At 38.6% G+C, this 18,921-nt stretch overlaps 1 protein-coding gene and 1 long non-coding RNA gene across 5 annotated transcripts; both read right to left on the bottom strand.

Moving 5' to 3' along the window:
* Positions 1-1,805: 1,805 nt before the first annotated feature.
* On the bottom strand, positions 1,806-17,636 carry LOC128437089 (uncharacterized). 4 transcript variants are annotated; one of them, XM_053419111.1, is made up of 10 exons: positions 9,463-9,995; positions 8,425-8,648; positions 7,853-8,266; positions 7,206-7,340; positions 6,996-7,051; positions 4,416-6,789; positions 3,946-4,314; positions 3,169-3,306; positions 2,942-2,984; positions 1,806-2,792 (listed from the first exon to the last, which is right to left on the bottom strand). In XM_053419111.1, exons 6-10 carry the CDS (start codon positions 4,450-4,452, stop codon positions 2,774-2,776), a joined length of 606 nt encoding a protein of 201 aa, XP_053275086.1. In that variant the 5' UTR covers positions 4,453-6,789; positions 6,996-7,051; positions 7,206-7,340; positions 7,853-8,266; positions 8,425-8,648; positions 9,463-9,995; the 3' UTR covers positions 1,806-2,773. The 4 variants fall into 4 exon arrangements, with proteins under 4 accessions (XP_053275086.1, XP_053275085.1, XP_053275082.1 ...); XM_053419110.1 differs by lacking the exons at positions 7,853-8,266; positions 8,425-8,648; positions 9,463-9,995 and adding exons at positions 16,949-17,362; positions 17,507-17,636; XM_053419107.1 differs by lacking the exons at positions 1,806-2,792; positions 2,942-2,984; positions 3,169-3,306; positions 3,946-4,314 and having other exon boundaries at positions 5,766-6,789; positions 8,421-8,648.
* Positions 12,997-14,631, bottom strand: LOC128437090 (uncharacterized). The gene is made up of 3 exons (XR_008338162.1): positions 14,517-14,631; positions 14,014-14,147; positions 12,997-13,726 (listed from the first exon to the last, which is right to left on the bottom strand). It is a non-coding gene; the product is annotated as an uncharacterized LOC128437090 (long non-coding RNA).
* Positions 17,637-18,921: the final 1,285 nt, after the last annotated feature.

Raw genomic sequence — 18,921 nt, 5'->3', positions numbered from 1 at the left:
CCAGGTTTTTGTTTGGATCTGCACCCAATTTCTCACACTCATAAATATCAGTCCCCTGAATATGCCAGATTTTCCCATCTAGGAATATGAATTATTCTCTGAGTAATGAGTTCTCCCCTGATCTGTACCACATCCTTCACAAAGTTAAGAGAAAAGATTGATACTTAAGGAGGGGGGGGGGGGGGGGGGGGGGGGGTGCTACGAAATGTGTCTTTACATCTGTGTATGTGCATTAATCTACTGTGCCTGTGTTCTGGAACTCTCTCTCCCTCTCTCTCTCTGCTGAGGTGCTTGTGTGTCTGGCTCAATGACTGATCGGATGATCGACTGTGAGAGTGTGGGTTTGTTTCCAGGGAGCTGATTGGTTCCAGCCTCCAAGCTTGCGGGTGAAGAGGACGGCTTCCCCCCCAGCTCCTGCGGTCTCTCCTCTTGTACTGTCAGCCAGAATTGTAACTTGGGAAATGTGTTAATAACAGTTGCTTGAATTTGTGTTTACAAGGTTAGCAACTTGTCTTTTGGTTTCTTGAATTTGAGTTAGGTACGTTTAGGTGGTTCGCCTTCAGGTTGTTTTTGTTTGTTGTATTGCTGTTGGCCACCCCCCCGATGCAAAAACATAATAAAACTTAAAACAGGCTGTAATAATTAGCTGCCGGTGGTTTTTGGGAGCTCAGAAGAGGGGAGAATCATTCATCATGTTGTGTCTGGGCTGGGCCGTAACACCAACAAACAAACAGACAGGGGTCAAAATAAAAGCTCCTCGGTGGAGGTGACAAATATCCAGACGTTACCATTCAGAGGATGAACAGTGACCGTAACAACGATATAGGTGTAAAGATTCAGAGCTGAGGTGGCTACTGTGCTGCAGTTCCCACCCGTGTTTTACTTCCGTTGTGTTTGCACATGTTGCATCATCAATGTAAGAGGAAAAAAGATTTCAACAGATCAAGGCCAGATAACGCCCCCCCCCCCCCCCCCCCCCCCCCCCCAGCGGGCAGCTCATTCGTAGCTTCGCTTTCGTTGTGCGCTGGGAGCTCTGTGGTCGTGTGCTTGTCAGTGTTGGTTTCCTGTAAAAGCTTCGCTGTTCACATGGACAGAGCGCTGTGGTTTATTGAACACTCGCTCTTGTGAGATTTTGGAAACTAAGTGTGAGGGTCTGTACTACCTTTTCTCTGAAATGGTTTGAAACCGCAAACAAACAACTGGCCTTCACTTCTCTGTATCTCAGATCTAACAGTACAGACGTGCTGCGTTGCATTTTTCAATGTAACATTTTGCTTTGAATAATATAACAAAGACAATTGGCACGGGCTGAAATATTGGGACCCTTGACCGACTGTTTTGTAGCACCGCTTTTTGACGGAGTTATTACAGTCAAGTGCTTTTTGTAAATCCTAATGCGACGCCTACACGTCTCAGCTCGGAGCGTGGCCCACTCTGCTCCAGTTCTCTCAGGTTTGACGGATGCCTTCTCCCAAGTGATGCTATAATCTTGCCATAAATACACAGTTCAGTGTGATGAAGGTCAGGACTCGTAGACTACTTCAGAACAGTCTGATGTTTGTTGCTCATCCTCTTGTAGAAAACCCACATGCACATGGAGAACATGCAAATTCCTCTAACATGGGCCCTGATCATTCTTGCTGTGATGCGACGGTGCTAACCGCTGTACCCCTGAGCCGCTATTTATTATTAAATTAATAATGTATTAATGTGTGTAAATAGTTGGTCCCAAAAAAAATCCGATCACACATAGCAAAAAAAAGGGTAAATTATGAAATATAATTCTTATACAAAAGTGGTAAACAATAAAACATATTGGCCCGACAAAAATATACAATACTGTAGATAAATACATTTACTTTTCTAATCAATGGATAATTTGTCCCATTCATCTATTCCCACTAACTTGTTCCTTCACTGATGACAACTTTACGAGCACTTAGTGTTAAGTGTCATGCTCAAGGGCACTTCAACAAGTTCTCTGAAGCAGCTGGGGATCAAACCAGGAACTTTCTGATTGTTTGACAGTTCTACATCCTGAGTCATGCTGCCCATATAGCCTAATGGCCGATATATTTGTGTACATTATATTCAATTTTATTCTGTTATTTTAATTTCTTTGTTCATTTAATAATCATTTTAACATTGTGCATTGTGTTTTCACAGCCAACATTGGACATCCTGTATCATCTGTATATTACATAGTGACTACTTGCTACATAAATGAGTTAAATCAGAAATGTATGTGATATTATCTCATAATTAAATAGATAAATAACTTGAAATTGTCTACATAACAAGAAAGAAACCTTTTACTGTCGTTATAATATTTATTATATATTTTGTTTTTATTCGCGCAAAGCGCACAGGAGAGAATTCAGCGGGGGACATTGTTTCCAAATGTTATAATAAAGACAACAGTCAATCACAGTTAGAAAACTTTGAGGTTAACCAGTTCAGGGAGAACAATGTCACAACAGTTATTATAGAAAAAGTAAATATAACCCAGTGAAAATGTGAATGTAGCTGGTCAGTGTATCGGCCCTCTTTGTGGTTTGAAAAGCACTGTGCGTCTTAAACCAAAGGACCAACACGGATTTAGGTCAACGGTCTTTACGTTTGCTTGAGAGCCTAAAAACGGCTGACCTAAATTCAAACATTCAGAATTCTGAAACTATTTAAATTCTGTTTGCTGCCTGAACAAAGGTGGTGTACTCTCCATCCTCTGTCTGCTGCTGTTTGTATCCGTCCTTTCTATGGAACACGACTTGTGTTAAACACGTATCTTCCTCCTGAGAAACAATACGACAGTAAGAATCATTACTTCACTGCTGTGCTGTTGTTTAGAAAGATTTGTGACTTCAGTAAATTCTGGTTATGTACAATTATCAAGAAATTGCAGCTAAAAGTAAAACATAAAAGAAAAACTAATGTGGGTTACCTGCTTCTGTTTGTTCTGCTTCTCTGAACCTGAGGCTCTTTATCTGCAAAAAATGAATTATTAAGAAGCAGCGTCTTTCTAATCAATGTTATTTTGGAAAAAGATTAACAAAGATAGATTTTCAAAATCGACAGGACAAGACGTTTACAGATAATATCAGAGGAAATATGTGATGAGAAGAGAAAAAACTTAAGAAGACAGCTGAGACATCACAGCAGGAAACCTACCTGATTTCTGACAGAAGTGGTGAACCAAAATAAAGGAGAGGAGAGAGGAGAGAATAGCGACGGCTGGCGCCAACACCACCAGCCTCCAGGACGCAAAGCCACTGCTCGAGCTGCATCCACTGTGGTCATCCCTGGAAGCTGGAATCAAACACAAATTCATGAACACTTTCTGCTTCATCTTCTTTTATCTTATCCTCTCCCAGCTGGAGGCCGACATCCAGAGACATTTACACCTAAGGTCAATTTAGAATCACCAATTATCAACATTGACTGTGGGAGAAAGCCAGAGCACTATGGGGGAATTAGGCCCTGTGTCAATATTGGGGACAAAACAAATCAGATACTATACATTGAGCATATTACCGTAAACAAATTTGGCAATAATCTCTCAAGGTGTCGTTCTCAAACCATTAACACAAAGACATGTAATTGTAGCTTGATATTTTACAGTTTAACAATAATTTTAATCACAACTAATGATAAATACAAATTAAATACAAATGCAACCAAATGTATAGAACTTGAATTCAGAAAACAAGTTGAATTTTTTGAACATTTTTTTTTACAGTGTTTATTCTGTTTGTTCCTTGCACAAAGCTGTTTTCCTGTTTCTCATATTCATTAAAAGACCAAATGAAAAAGTTGCACTTTAAAAAAAAAAAAATCTTCAAACACAAGCAGTCTCTGATTTGTAGCTTTTGTCAAATTTCATTAGAATGAATATGATAGAAAAGCTACTTGCCGTGCTACATAGCAAAGTCAGACCACAATACATACTCAGTAGGATCCTTGTTGTCCCTTTGCCGTAACTTTGAAAATATTTGGGGATGATCCTTTCCGTGTCCACCACCTTCATCTCCTCATTGCCACAGTAGTAAAGCCCCTCATCAGACTCGGTGACGTTAATGATCAGCAGGTCAAAGGAGTTAGAAGTAAAGTTCTTCAAAAACTGAAAATCAACCAAATAATTAGGTTTTGCTTTAAGAGCGAGAGTGGGCTGGTTCTCGTGGGAACAGTTCCTGTACCACACGATGTAAACCCCGGTGGACAGTTTGCAGTCACAGTAGACGGTGACGTTGTCTCCTCGTCTGACCGTCACCTCTGACAGCGATCCAGTAATTTCATGGCGACTGCAGGAAACAACTTCTGAATTACAAAAAGAAAAGGTAACAAAACACATAATACCAGTGGAAACATCATGGATGTTTAAAAAATATACATTTCACTTCACAGCAGTAAATAATTACCGAAGAGAACGATGAGAACAATTTGGAGCCCATCCATGTCTGGAGATGACCGTAGTTGAAAAACAGCTAAAAGACGCAACGCGACATCGCACTGCAGATATATAACCTGTACAGACTTTTCCTTTAAAGGCAATGTCCGTGGTGATTGGCTCGTTGAATGGGCATTTTTTTATTGTGCGGTTTCTTTTTTTTTTCTTTTCTTCTTTTGTTTTGTCTAAGGCAGGGGTGTGCAAACTACGGTCCGCGGGCCAACTGCAGCCCGCCATGCATTTTTAATTGGCCCGCATCATCAACTTTTTTTTTTAAACTAACAATTTAGTAGCACTTAAATGGCACTTACTTATAGAACTTTGTATGTTTACTTTATTTTTGAAGAAATTGTACTTACTGGACTCTTGTTGTTCTGGCTTTTTACCCTCAGGGTTGAATGCGCTTTTCATGCAGCTGTGTCGACGGACTTGTTTTAATTTATGGTTCTCCAAGGGTTGCGGACAAATCCGCCAGTAAATGACGGGTTATACAAGTCATCATACTTTCGGATCTCTTCTGCCAAACGCTCTTCTATTTGGTCCATATTTGTTCTTCTAAGTCTTCCGTGGTTTCTGCCGGTATTATGGGGCATGAAACCGGAAATGCGACTCCGGAAAGGATGATGAAAAATTGGGCGACGCACGCTAGCACGCAAGAAGGGTGCTTGCTTGTCCCTGAAAACACAGAAGCATGCGCCGGCCTTTAGTCGCTTCGGATAAAAGCGTCAGCTAAACGAAATATAATGTAATGTACTATGGCCACTGTACTGCACTTCCCAGTTTAGACACTAAGTGGTGCCCAACTCACCCCTGACCTGCCAGCTGTCCCTCAGAACTCATTCTATTTCAGTTACACACAAAAAAAAAACTAAACACGGCTGACAGATCTGCAAAAAATAATGCACAGATACGAGGAGGGATTTACTCTGACCCGATCACCTCATGCAGCCTGTGCAGTGGAGGTTTGACAAGAACACAGACTGTTTTACTCTGGAGGAGAACAGGAGATCACATGTTCACTGTGTTTTTTTTTAATTTTTACTTCTTTTGAGATAATTGAAAGTCCAAATAGAAACAGGAAGCTGCCACACACACATTCACAACACATCGCAGGGGCATTCGAGTGAGTTCTACCAACGCATCATTCACAGTGGACTCTTATGCAGAGCTTCCCTTAGTGATAGAGGTCAACAAAGCTTTGTGTGGTTTTCTGCTGTTGTTGCCCTGAAAATGAATCATTTCACATAAAAAAAAAACACCGACCAGGATTCTCACAGTGACAGAATAGTCTTTCCCACATAGAAAACGAGAGTAATTCGGACCCGTTCTGACTTTTCAGTTCCTCTTGTTTGTAGTTTAATCTTCTTTTACAATACTTCACAAAATACACTTCCTGCATCAGCAAAACTAAAATCCACAAAGCTTGGAAATATCGTTCAGAAAGAACTACAACACTGAGACAAAACAAGACACAACTCATTTTAAAGCACATAGGAAGTAGCATTAAAATAATGTTAACATATAACAGACCTACCTAAATGTATTGAAGACCTAGTACGCAATATTTGAACATATTTAAGACATTGAATTCAGAATATTCCATTTTATTTTACTTGACCGAGTGGAAACCCTGTAGCTAGTGAGTAGTGATACACTGCTTTATACATTATTATACAGCCTGAAGGCTTATGATCTGAATCTTATATTTTACATATCCACAGAGCTAGTCTGCACTGCAGGGGATCGACACGCCCAGGCCCTCGACCGGGCCTGTCCTCTGGTTTTGTTCACATATTTTGTGTCGTCAGCACAAATTATTTTACTGAGGTAGTAATCGTCTCTTTTGTATATTTTTTGTATTTTTGTTTTAAACTGCTCCAGAGAAATAGATTCAGCACAGTATTATATGGCTGCAAAAAATGCAGAATATGTCTGTTGTTGTGTTGCTTTGTGTCATTGTGTCACTTCTGTTTCAACAGCGTTTCGTATAATCATATATATATATGGTGAACATTTTTTCGTAGTTCACACGTACAGGTGTTTATTCTGTCTGTTGTCACTTCCTGTCCATAGACATGCAGATTAGGTTGAATGTGAATGTTGACTCGACATCACACTGTTGTTAGTCCACACCCGTCAGATATCACCACCACAGACAAAGGATGAGGCTGTGGGTTTACTGATAAAGCTGTCAAACGTTTACTTATGTTCCATCACATCACACTTTACGACCTGCACGTGTTGATGTCAGAATAGGTGCTGAAGTCAGAACTCTGTGTTTTCTTCCTCTTTGGTCTCTGTGTGGGCTGTCGGATTTCCAGTGCAGCGTAACACACGTCTCCGTCCTAGAGGGTTTGACATTTGTTAGAATCACGACCGCGTATTGATTTGATACTTTGATGTTTTACAATTCACTGTCAAAGTATTTTTTTCTACTTTGAACGGCTCAAGCATCCGCTCTGTGTTGCATGTGTGGAGTATATACAGTGTGAAGCAATTACAATTAATACACTTTATGGTGATTGGCCATGAGTTACTGCATGTGAAATACCTGATTTCCTCTTGTGCGATCACTGGAATTAGATCCTTCCTCGTGGATATCTTTAGCTGCGAATGTTAATATTGTGTCAATTCTTGCAAAACAACAGAATATATATATATTTTTTTATGTTATTAAAAATATTTAACATAACACAAAAAATATTATAATATGGAATTAATCATTAGCAATGCGGATAACTGAGAAGATGACAGCATGTACCTGTTCTCCTACAGAAGTGATAGACCAGACTGGACGACAGGAGAGAGGAGAGAACGGCGGAAGCTGGACACAGAGAGAAAAGCAGCTTCCAGCACAGATCACAGCTTTGAGCAGTCTCACGTTGTTCAGACTCAACTGGAAAAACAAACACACACTTCTACTAATTAGTTCTCAGAGTCCCGTCTTTCTGTTTAATCTCGTAGCGCTATCATCAAAAGTATTTTTTTTGCTGTGTTATATTTTTCGATGCGCTTCCACACACTCTCTGTATCTTTGTCATACGATCTGGGCGACAGAAAACACAGTTTTTGGTGGATCAACCGTTCATTTACCTTTTCCCTTTTGGCTACCAATATAATAATAATAAAAAAATCTTGATATCAATACAACCCTATTTCAAAGTTTGCAACAATGTCAGTTTCCAACCATATGTGGAACGTTATGTTCAAGACAGGTTCTATCATCAAATGCACAATTTCAAGACTCACATTCAAATGTAAGACGTCTCTGATTTGTCAGGAACTAACAACCAGGTGATAATAATGCAGCAATTTTTCCAGTTGATGTTGTATGTGCAGAGTATTTTCTTGCTATTTTGGGATTTCTTTTGCAAAAAACTCAAAGAGAACTAATACCAGGATACTTACACGTTAAAATCATTCTTGTGACATTGCCATATCTTGTAGGTATATATTTATCCTGGTGTTCATTCTTCCCCGTGTTGGCCTCTTCTGTTCCACAGTAGTAGAGACCCTCATCAGAGTCACTGATGTTCGTGATCAGCAGGTCGTAGGATTCAGATAAGTTATTCTCCATCAGGTGGAAACGAGAGAAGGGATGCAGATTGTCTTTGTATTCACGGTTTAGTGGTAATTCTTCAGATGGGTATCTTGTCTTCATAACAAGCGTTGGCTGGTTCACATGAGAACAGTTCCTGTACCACACTATATATACTCCAGTGGAACTTTTGCAGTCACAATAGAGAGTGGCGTTTTCTCCTGGGCTCACTGTCAGATTCAACACTGATCCAGAGACATGAGCTTGACTGCTGGCAACAGCCCCTACAAGCAAACACAGGTAAAGAAACAAAATTGTAATTTTAATGTTACAGCGTTTTACTCTACAATCAAACCTTCTTAAAGGAACGACAATACAAATCTTTAGTAGTGGTTTAAGGTTAAACTTAATATTTAAAAGACAGAAAATCATAATTACCTACGAGAAGGATGATGAGAACATGCAACTGATCCATCTTTGATCACGATCAGATAAAGAAAGACACTCTAGTCCAAAAGTCTAAACTTGGGTTCATATCCTGTGCAGACTTTTCCGTTAAAGGAAATGAAGGTGGTGATTGGCTAGTTGAAAGGTTTTTTCTGTTGCTGTTTTCTATTGGTGTGATGCTCAGGGACGTTTTGGCCACTGATCGAAAAGATTAATTTCCTGCACGAAAGAGAAAAAAAAAAACTTTTGGAAACTACCACCCTTAACAAAGGTTTTGCAATTTACATTGTATACTACAATTTTACAATGTGCAACATCCTGGGTAGAGATGAAAACATTAAAGGCACTTTGTGATACTTCTGCTCCAGTTGTAATAGAAGAGTTTAACTTTGAAGTTATAGAACACCTACGTGTGACAGTAAGTATAGATCTTTCCTTACAGGTAGATATATCAGACGTTTATGCAACTCACTGCAAATGATAAATGCATTTTGTTGGAATCTTAACTGCAACTGGATTATGTCATATGAATTGAGGGTGTGTTGTCATTTTGTGTGTTGGCTAATATGACATTTTTTGATTCTGAACATATAAATGTTCAAATTCTATTTATTTTCAGTTAAAAAACAAATGTAAACACCAAACAGCATTATTTTATCTTTTTCTGATCACGTTTAGGCCTTCATGATCTTAGGCTGGTTTAATACAGAAAAAGTTCAAAGTGATGTCAAACGAATTGTGTTTAAAAGGTAGAACCAAAATATTTCCCCTTTAAAGGTTTAATAATGTAGCAAAGTGGATATTACACTGAAGGATTTGTTTTTTCGGTGAAAATAAAAAAGGTTAAACTAGCATTTAATCATTTAACATGGTACATGAAAGTTTACAGTAGGAGGTTTTTTCTGCATGGTCAGAATATGCTTAAGGTCTCCAGCTTTGAATCCTACAGTTTACTCCTGAAGGGAGGACAAGGTCAACCTTCTTGAAGTGATAGTTCACCAAGAAATGATAAATGCACTCATTATCTACTCACCCCAATGCTGATGGAGGGGTGGGTGAAGTGTTTGAGTCCAGCACTTTTGGAGTTTCAGGGGTAAATGGTTTAGCTGATTAGTGACCTATCTTCAGATGTAACAAAACAACTGAAAAATCATAACATGCCTTCATACTGCGCGTGTGGTGTCATCCAAGTGTCCGGAAGCCCCAACATTCACATTAGACTAGAAAAAAGTTCAATAACATTGTGTTTTCAGCCAAAGAGCTAAGCTTGCGGACGTTAGCATTTCCGACGGTCCCTGAGTGCACCTCATTGGAAGATGTCAGAGGACATTTAGGCAAAAAACACGTTTTGAGTCGAATTTGAATGTTGGGGCTTGCAGACACCATATGACACCACAGAAGCAGTATGGAGGCATGTTGTGGTTTTTCTGTTGTTTAACCAAGTCTGAAGAAGGACTCACCATTGACTTCAATAGTATTGGATTCTGTTCCAGCAAAGTTTACCCTTGACACTCCAGAAGTTTTTTGTGTGCTCAAACCCTTCACCCGCCCCTCCGTAGGCATAGATGTGAGGAGATAATGAGTGTATCTTTATTTTTGGATGATCTATCCCTTTAAGGGGCTTTTTGTCATTGTGGGTTTCCTGTGGCCCTGATCACATGGGCTACACATCAAGGTTGTGGTGAAGTTCAACGTCAACAAGTGCTGTTTTTAGCTCTTGAAGTAGCCAAAGTCATCAAAAAGAGCCACCAAACTACATCCTGATAATAATGATGCAAAAAGAGAAACACTTTCTTCTGTTGAGACACTTGTTACACTTCTACCCTCACACACTTCTAAATACTGAATACTAAATGTATTTATTCAAACATTCATTCAATACACTTATATCAATTTATTTACTTTTTTTACAGCTAATAACTAATTCAACAGAACTTACAGAAAAAAAAATGAACACATGGAAATGCATCATTGCGACTATGTGTATTTTGACCTTTTCGTATGCCGGCATCAGTAGGCGAGGTTTATGACCTGTATTGCAACCAGCCAACCAAAATATATTTTGGTTCCACTTTTGGGTGCGTTGTCAACCATCTCATATCTTTATGTATAGACAATGGTATTTATGGCAGAATATGTGGCAAAGTCTGAACTGATGTTCCCAGGTGTCCCATCTGTGTTCGAATCCTCACCTCTGGTCATAAACTCTGTACAGTGACCAAAATAATGACTGCAAGAACAAAGAAGGAATCCAAGCGGCTGAAATGAATTATTAGGAGAGTGCCTTGAGTAGAACCATTGCTTCTTCATGTCAAAAGGACAGTTAAGGTAGCATTCACGGAGGATCCCCAACTAGATGCCTGGGTGCCTTCCATTGGAGGTTTACCAGGCAGGCGTGCCCAACCAGTAAAGCCGAGGCCACCATGTTTTTTTTACAGTAGCCCAGACGGGACAAACTAAACACCTTTTGAGTTTTCATGACTTTTTAGAGTCAGTGCCTTTACTCTTGTAATCTGGTGTCTGACAGATTACAGCAGGGTTTCTTTGCATAGTCAGAATATATTTAAGGTCATTCCTCAGTTTTGGAGCTTTCAATTTCGTCTCTAAACTGTGGCTTTGAAGAGAGTCAATCATAAGGTCAGCAAACTAACAATCTGAATCATCAACAGCTTTCTCATTACTAGATTGGCTTGAAAAGAGAAAACAGGGATAATTGAGGTGGCCAATTTAAAGGTGGCCGTGATAAGTTATGCAGTGTTTGTGAATGTTTTTCAGTTTTTTGTAGTTTAATGTGGTTTTGTGTTTGTGTTGTGAGTTTGACCTTTGCATATTTATTCAGACAGGAAGATAAATACTAGGGTCATTCATAAGACTTACAGCACTTATGTGTTTTGTTTAGTTTGCCTGAGATTTTCTAAAATAAAGTTGATGCAGGTTTAATGTGACCTCACTGTCATTGTGGTCTGTGCTCGAACCAACAAAAAGCATCTCTCTGCGAGTAAATCACACTCACTCTGTGTGCACAGTACATGCGTCATCTGTGGTTGAGTGTGATGTTGGTGTCTTTAATTTTCCACTCCTTATCAATGACCACAGTGAGGCACGAATATCTTAAGCAGGTCACTAATATGGTGTTTCGACTGGGTTAAGTGCACAGCTCTGCAGGGACTCTTTGTCTCTGTGGGTTTCCTGTGAGCCTGATCTCACACATTTGATCAGGCATCCGTGCTTATAGCTATTAAAAGAAAAAAGATACAAAATAGAAATAAGAACAACGTACAAACCGTGAGGACTGAGATTATCTCATTTCATAAACATGATAAAATAATTACCTGGCCAAACTGTCAACAAAACCATTACAGCTGTTGTCATGTAGTAGGTTCCGTGTTGTGCTTGGTGAATCGTTTCATGTCAAAGATCAAATCTTTACCTCAGTCACAGCTGAAATACCCCAAGAATATATCTTCGACAATAGTTTGGTGCATCTTTATCTCAGTATCCAGGGGCCTTTAAAGTGAGTTATCCATCTCTCTTTGGGTTTATCTCAAGTTTTACTGGCCCAACTTTCACCCTCTTAGATCACCATGGCACCATCACTAAGCTGCAGTGAAACAAGTTCACCTCAGAGGATCAGATCAAAACCTGACAAGATGTTGACCGCTGACCAATCAGGTCACTGGGAAACCTAGTTATAAGCTCTAAAGGATCCTGAACTGATACAATAACTATTTGGCTGTTGTAGGTTTCCATGTGTCATTGTGTTTTTTTAATTGATTCTGAAAAATATATAGAAAGTTACATATAAAACAACATAATGATTATGGTTGTTTATGAGAACCCTTGGATTCAACCTATGGAGGCCCACCAGTAGCAGGCTTACCAGTTTAAACCTCCGTCTGGGATGGGGAGGGTCTCCAATGAGCCCATATGCATCTGCAACATGAGAAGTGTGTGTTGGGCATTGAAGAGACATATTTGCTAATCCAACACAACATGTGAAGTTCTCTAAGTGCTCAAAGGAAGCTACTTTTTGACATTATGGGCAAGGTCCACCTGCTGATGATCATGTGTTACAACACACTGCAGTGAGATGTTTTTGTCGAATGAAACAACAGCATTCAGATTTCCACAAGATAAAACCCATGTACCAGTTACCTCTTAATGCAATTCTTCTTTGTGTTTTTCTTTTATTGTGTCTTCCATCTGGCCACTAGCATGATTGTGTTGCCATACATGCTGCTTACTTGATATTCTTGATGGAGGTATGACATTTTTCCACTGATGCACCCTTTTGAGGCAACAACTGACTTTCGGATCACTTTAAGGATACTGGGACACTAGTTAATCAATATTATGCACATTTTAAAAGAAGCATGCTGAATGTGTTTGTCTTTTATTCTTCTTTACAAATCCTTTAGTGCTATACACCGATTATATACAGTGAATTATTCTGGTTAACAACATAACTGAAGAAGACTTAATGAGGAAGTAGGAATTACACTTCATATGACTGTGATACAAATTTGACCTGATGAGACTTCTGAAATAAAGAGATCCAGGAATAATAGTCTTTTAGGAGGATTTTATTCCTTGCAAGGAAGGTCAGAGTAATACAGTGTGCGATGAGCATTCTGCAGAGGGAATGAACAATAAAAAAGTTGCAGGCGTGTGTGTGCATGCGTGTGTGTGTGTGAGGGAAAACTATGTTAGTTGTGTGTGCCTATGTGAACTATGTGTCCGAACTGAGTGAATAGTGAAATCACATGAGATAAGACACAAACACATGCTGATGGCCTCCTTGGGGTCTTGGTGGAGAAGACAAGCATTCTGCAGATATGTGGCTCTGAGTTTCACACACACACAGAAATAGTATGCACAAGCAGAGATAATACAAGCGCAGTAAAATTTTCCATTACATAACCAACACTGAACTGGTGCTGCATTTGTTTTATTATCTGAGCTGCCAACAGTACTTAAACAGGTTTGTGTTATAGAAATTCAAAGGTCGTCTTTTGAAGTTCTAATTTCCATCATGTCTATCTATTTATAATGCACGCACATCTGGAGCCTGTACTCTGAAGAAGGCATTAGCCTGGTGATGATAAGGCTAGAGATACCTCAATATGCCTAAAATAAACACGTGGATGAGGAAAACTTCTGCATGCACATATATGAAGAATTGTACCACTTATATTATCCCCAGCTGAATGATGGTCTGACTCTCTTTTACTGATGGTTCACAATACTTTATTTCCGTCTCCATACATGCTGTGATAAGTGTGAACACAGCGTGAGAGCTAGGAGGAAAACAAAACAAATATTACTTCCTTTATGTACTCATAAACAACTTGTATAGCCCTTTAAAAGTTATTATTAACCAACTGTCTTTTAGATTGTCCTTCATAAGGATTGACTTCAACATGAATTTCTTATCACTTAAAATCCCTATGAACTTAAAAGCTATTTATCTTAAAATAACAAACTCTGACAAAAATATTTAGATAGATAATTATCTCAGAAGAAAATAGTTTTTTTTACATGCTTTTATTTTGAAAGTTAAGTTCCTGTATAGACGTGGACTTACTGTTATGCATCTTTAACTTCACAAAGGAACAGTTTTATGTTGTAGCAGCACAAGCTCTTACTGTGTTGTTTAGGGAAGTTTCAATTAAACCTGAAAACAGCAGTTGAAAGTCTCGACCACCTTCAGGGGATATGCTACAGAAAGAAAAAGAATAGTTTTCATTTTTGTCCTTAATTCAAATATTTGCAGCAGTTACATGGAGCTCACTGAACAAGGGCTCTATGTAAAACGTCAAATGCAAATAGTAACTTCATCAAAATACCAGATTACAATTATCTCAGAAAAAATGCATTTTATGTAATTTTTCTAACATTTTTCTCAGAACATTTTCATGAGAACTTGAGTGAATGCAATACGCTTCCGTCTTCAGTGCGAGCATACGTTGCCCCACGTACTGTACATTTAAACACACACAAAAGTGTCCTTACACTCAGCAGAACTCTAAGGCTAAGATTAGAATTCAGTCTATAATAATGACAATAAGAAACGAAATATCCACAAACCTTGTGCCCTCATCAGCCAAACAACTGAAGCTAATGTTTTTCATTCAACAACGAGGCACACCTGCCATTTTATCGATCCAGCTTTTGGTTTTCTGAACTACCTTTTCAAAATAAAAGTAAACCATTTCTCCTACCGTCAACACCTTTTCAAAATAAATGCATCAAATACCAATAGTGCATCTGTTTGGACAAAATTAACACAGAATTCAGAAATATATATCTATAGATCATAATATTTTCTAATGAAAGACAAAATGTTTATTAGGTCACTTACACCACTCGATCCAAGAGGTCTCTCATACAGCAGGGCTGCTTTGTAATTACTATAAGTGTGATACATTATTTAATTCCAGGCTGGCAATTCTTATTTTAAGATATTCTGGATTTTGTATGTGCAATATTACATGTTGGAGAATAGTTTTCTACTACATAATAGTTTATGAGTCTGAGTCTATCCATCTATCTATCTGTCAGTTGGTCAAACAGTTACATTCACTGTAACTAAATACAGAAGCAGCTTGTGTCTGTCCACAGATTTGGTCTTAATGTAAATACAGTAATAAATGGTACAACTATCTTAAATCTAATCTAAACCTTAGAAGTGAGTGAGTATAGTGGCCCTTTTGCACACATAGTACAAACATGCATGATGTGTTGTTGCTATTTTCACACCAACGCAGCTTTCATTTTTCAGTCTAAAGGGTGTTGTTTAATCAACAAATGCTCTTGTTCCCACCATGTGGTTTGGTCAGGTGCTTTGTTGATGCATTGTTAACTAGACGCAGTGCAAAGTGATACGAACGAAAGCAAGTCAGATAACTTGAAGTTGTCTACATAATAAGAAAGAAACCTTTGTCTATTGTTGGTAATATTTTATTTTTATTCGCACAAAGCACACAAAATAAAATTCAGCGGAGGAAATTGTTTTCAGATGTTATGATAAAAAGAACAATCAATTACAGTTAGAAAACTTTGAGGTTAACTAATTCAGGAAGAACAATGTCATAACAGTTATTATAGAAAAGGTAAATATAAACCAGTAAAAATGTGAATGTAACTGGTCACAAAGTGTGTATCTGCACTCTTTGTGGTTTAAAAAGGAATGTGTGGCTTAAACCACACAACATCTAATGCAAACATAAAGACCGCTGACCGAAATTCAGAATTCGGAAACTATTTACACAACTTGCTGCTTGAACAAAGGTGTTGTGCTCTCCATCCTCTGTCTGCTACTGTGTGTATCCAACCTTTCTATGGAACACGACTTGTGTTAAACACATATCTTCATCCTGAGAAACAATACGACAGTAAGAATCATTACTTTGCTGTTGTACGGTTGTTTAGAAAGATTTGTGACTTCAATAAATTCTGTTTATGTACAATTATGAAGAAATTGCATAAAAGTGAAGAATAAAATGATGCCAAAAATTTATAAAAAAACTAATGTGGGTTACCTGCTTCTGTTTGGTTTGTCTTCTCTGAACTTGAGGCTCTTTAGCTGCAAAAAGGAATTATTAAGTAGCAGCGTCTTTTTAATCAATGTCATTTTGGAAAAAGATCGATAAAGATACATTTTCTAAATCGACTGGACAAGACCTTTACAGAAAATATGAGAGGAAATATGTGATGAGAAGAGCAAAAACTTGAGGTACGAATTAAGAAGGCAGCTGAGACATCACAGCAGGAAAACTACCTGATTTCTGACAGAAGTGGTGAACCAAAATAAAGGAGAGGAGAGAGGAGAGAATAGCAACGGCTGGCGCCAACACCACCAGCCTCCAGGACGCAAAGCCACTACTCGAGCTGCATCCACTGTGATCATCCGTGGAAGCTGGAATCAAACACAAATTCATGAACACTTTTCTTTCTGCTTCATCTTCTTTCATCTTATCCTTTAAGAGTCATGGGGGACTGGGGCCACTAACAGCTGACTGTGCGAAAAGAGGGAGGCCGACATCCAGAGACAAACAACCATTAACACCTCTAATCTTATCGAAAGTGATTTTTTTTTTGGTGTGTTTTATTTTTAGATACACTTCCACACACTCTCTGTTTATATATGTCATACGATCTCGTCGTCAGAAAACACTGTTTTTGATGTATCAACCGTTCATTTACCTTTTCCCTTTTGGCTACCAATATAATAATAATACACAAATCTTGATATCAATACAACCTATTCAAAGTTTGTAACTATGTCAGTTTCCAACAATATGTGGAACGTTGTGTTGAAAACAGGTGTCTATCATCAAATGCACAATGTCAAGACTCACATTCAAATGTAAGATGTCTCTGATTTGTCAGGAACTAACAACCAGGTGATAATAATGATGCAATTTTTCCAGTTGATGTTGTATGTGCAGAGTATTTTCTTGTTATTTAGGGATTTCTATTGCAAAACATTCAAAGAGAACTAATAGCAGGATACTTACACGTTAAAATCATTCTTGTGATGTTGCCATATCTTGTAGGTATATAAATATCCTTGTGTCCATCACTCTTTTTATTGAGCTGTTCTGTTCCACAGTAGTAGAGACCCTCATCAGAGTCACTGATGTTCATGATAAGCAGGTCATAGGATTCAGAGGACTCATTCCTCACCAGGTGGAAACGAGGGAAGGGATGCAGATTGTCTTTGTATTCATAGTTTAGCGGTAATTTATCAAATGGGTATCTTGTCGTCATAACAAGCGTTGGCTGGTTCACATGAGAACAGTTCCTGTACCACACTATAAATTCTCCAGTGGAACGTTTGCAGTCACAATAGAGAGTGGCGTTGTCTCCTGGGCTCACTGTCAGATTCAACACTGATCCAGAGACATGAACTTGACTGCTGGCAACAGACCCTAACATGCAAACACAGGTAAAGAAACAAAATTGTCATTCTAATGTTACAGCGTTTTACTCTACAATCAAACCTTCTTAAAGGAACGAGTGGTTAGGTTTTTAGGTTAAATTAAAAAATTTAAAAGACAGAAAATCATAATTACCAACAAGAAGGATGATGAGAACATGCAACTGATCCATGTTTGATCACGATTAGATAAAGACAGACACTCTAGTCCAAAGGTCTAAACTTGGGTTCATATCCTGTGCAAACTTCTCCGTTAAAGGAAATGAAGGTGGTGATTGGCTAGTTGAAAGGTTTTTTCTGTTGCTGTTTTCTATTGGTGTGATGCTCAATGATGTTTTGGCCAATGATTGAACAGATTAATTTCCTGCACGAAAGAGAAAAGAAAGAAACTTTTGGAAACTACCAACCTTAACAAAGGTTTTGCAATTTACACTGTATTCTCAAATTTTACAATGTGCAACATCGTGGGTAGAGATGTTAACATTAAATGCACATGTGATACTTCTGCTCCAGTTGAAATTGGAGAGTTTTACATTGAAGTTATAGAACATCTATGTGTCACAGTACGTATAGATTGTTTCTTACAGGTAGATATTAGACTTTTATGCAACTCACTGCAAATGACAAATGCATTGTGTTGGAATCTTAACTGCAACTGGATAATGTCATATGAATTGAGTGTGTGGTGTCATTTTGTGTGTTGGGCAATATGAAAAAATGTTGATACTGAACATATAAATGTTCAAAGTCTATTTATTTTCAGGCAGAAAACAGATGTAGACAGCAAGCAGCATTACTGAATCTTCTTATGATCATGTTTAAGCCTTCATGATCTTAGGCTGGTTTAATACAGAAAAGTTCAGATTGATGTCAAACGAATTGTGTTTAAAAACTAGAACCAAAATCTTTCCCTTTTAAAAGGTTTAATAATGCAGTAAAGTGGATATTACACTGAAAGAATAGAGAGAAGAGACTGATAAATGAGCAGGTCGTCAGGGTGTTTAGATTTTCGCCATTTCCTTTCTGATGCACGAGTCCGACAACCACGGAGCTGGGGAGGACTTGCGGACCTGTCGTGATGTAAGAGGACAGAGAGAGTCAAGAGAGGGGGACAAAGTAGAAAGGAGAATGTCTGTGGCAGTGTAAGGATGAATGAGTGAGAAAGAGTCATTGGAAGGGCTGATCAAACAGAGGAGGCTAGAGAGGCGGGAGAGAGGGAACATATGTTGTGATGGACAGGTACAGAGATTGTTGATGTGGAAGGGTTGTCAGTTTGAGATAGTGGGAGGGAGTAAGAGATAGAGAAGTGGTCGGAGAAATGAAGTAGGGTTACAGTGAGGTTAGTGTTAAACAGTTTCTGGTGAAAATATAGTCAAGGTGGCTACCGGCTTTATGAGTAAAGGGGAAGGACCGAGCGAGAGAGCAAAAGAAGACAGTAAAAGGAATAGGTCATATGACTTCTCTGTCTGGATGTCAAAGTCACACAGAAGGATAAGAGGAGGGCCATTTTCTCAGAAGTTTAATTCCTCCAAGTAAACTCCTAAGGATCAT

This window comes from Pleuronectes platessa, chromosome 3, assembly GCF_947347685.1.
Source record: "Pleuronectes platessa chromosome 3, fPlePla1.1, whole genome shotgun sequence".
In the NCBI taxonomy this organism is placed as follows: domain Eukaryota; kingdom Metazoa; phylum Chordata; class Actinopteri; order Pleuronectiformes; family Pleuronectidae; genus Pleuronectes; species Pleuronectes platessa.
This window is presented reverse-complemented; position numbering and strand designations above follow the sequence as displayed.

Bases quoted from the DNA above. Each gene is read 5' to 3' on its own strand.
- LOC128437089 (XM_053419107.1), bottom strand. From the start codon at position 8,457: ATGGATCAGTTGCATGTTCTCATCATCCTTCTCGTAG. The intron at 8,267-8,420 runs GTAATTATGATT...GTTTGCTTGTAG, and splicing joins TCTCATCATCCTTCTCGTAG to GGGCTGTTGCCAGCAGTCAA. The intron at 7,341-7,852 runs GTAAGTATCCTG...TTGTTTTTCCAG, and splicing joins CACAAGAATGATTTTAACGT to TTGAGTCTGAACAACGTGAG.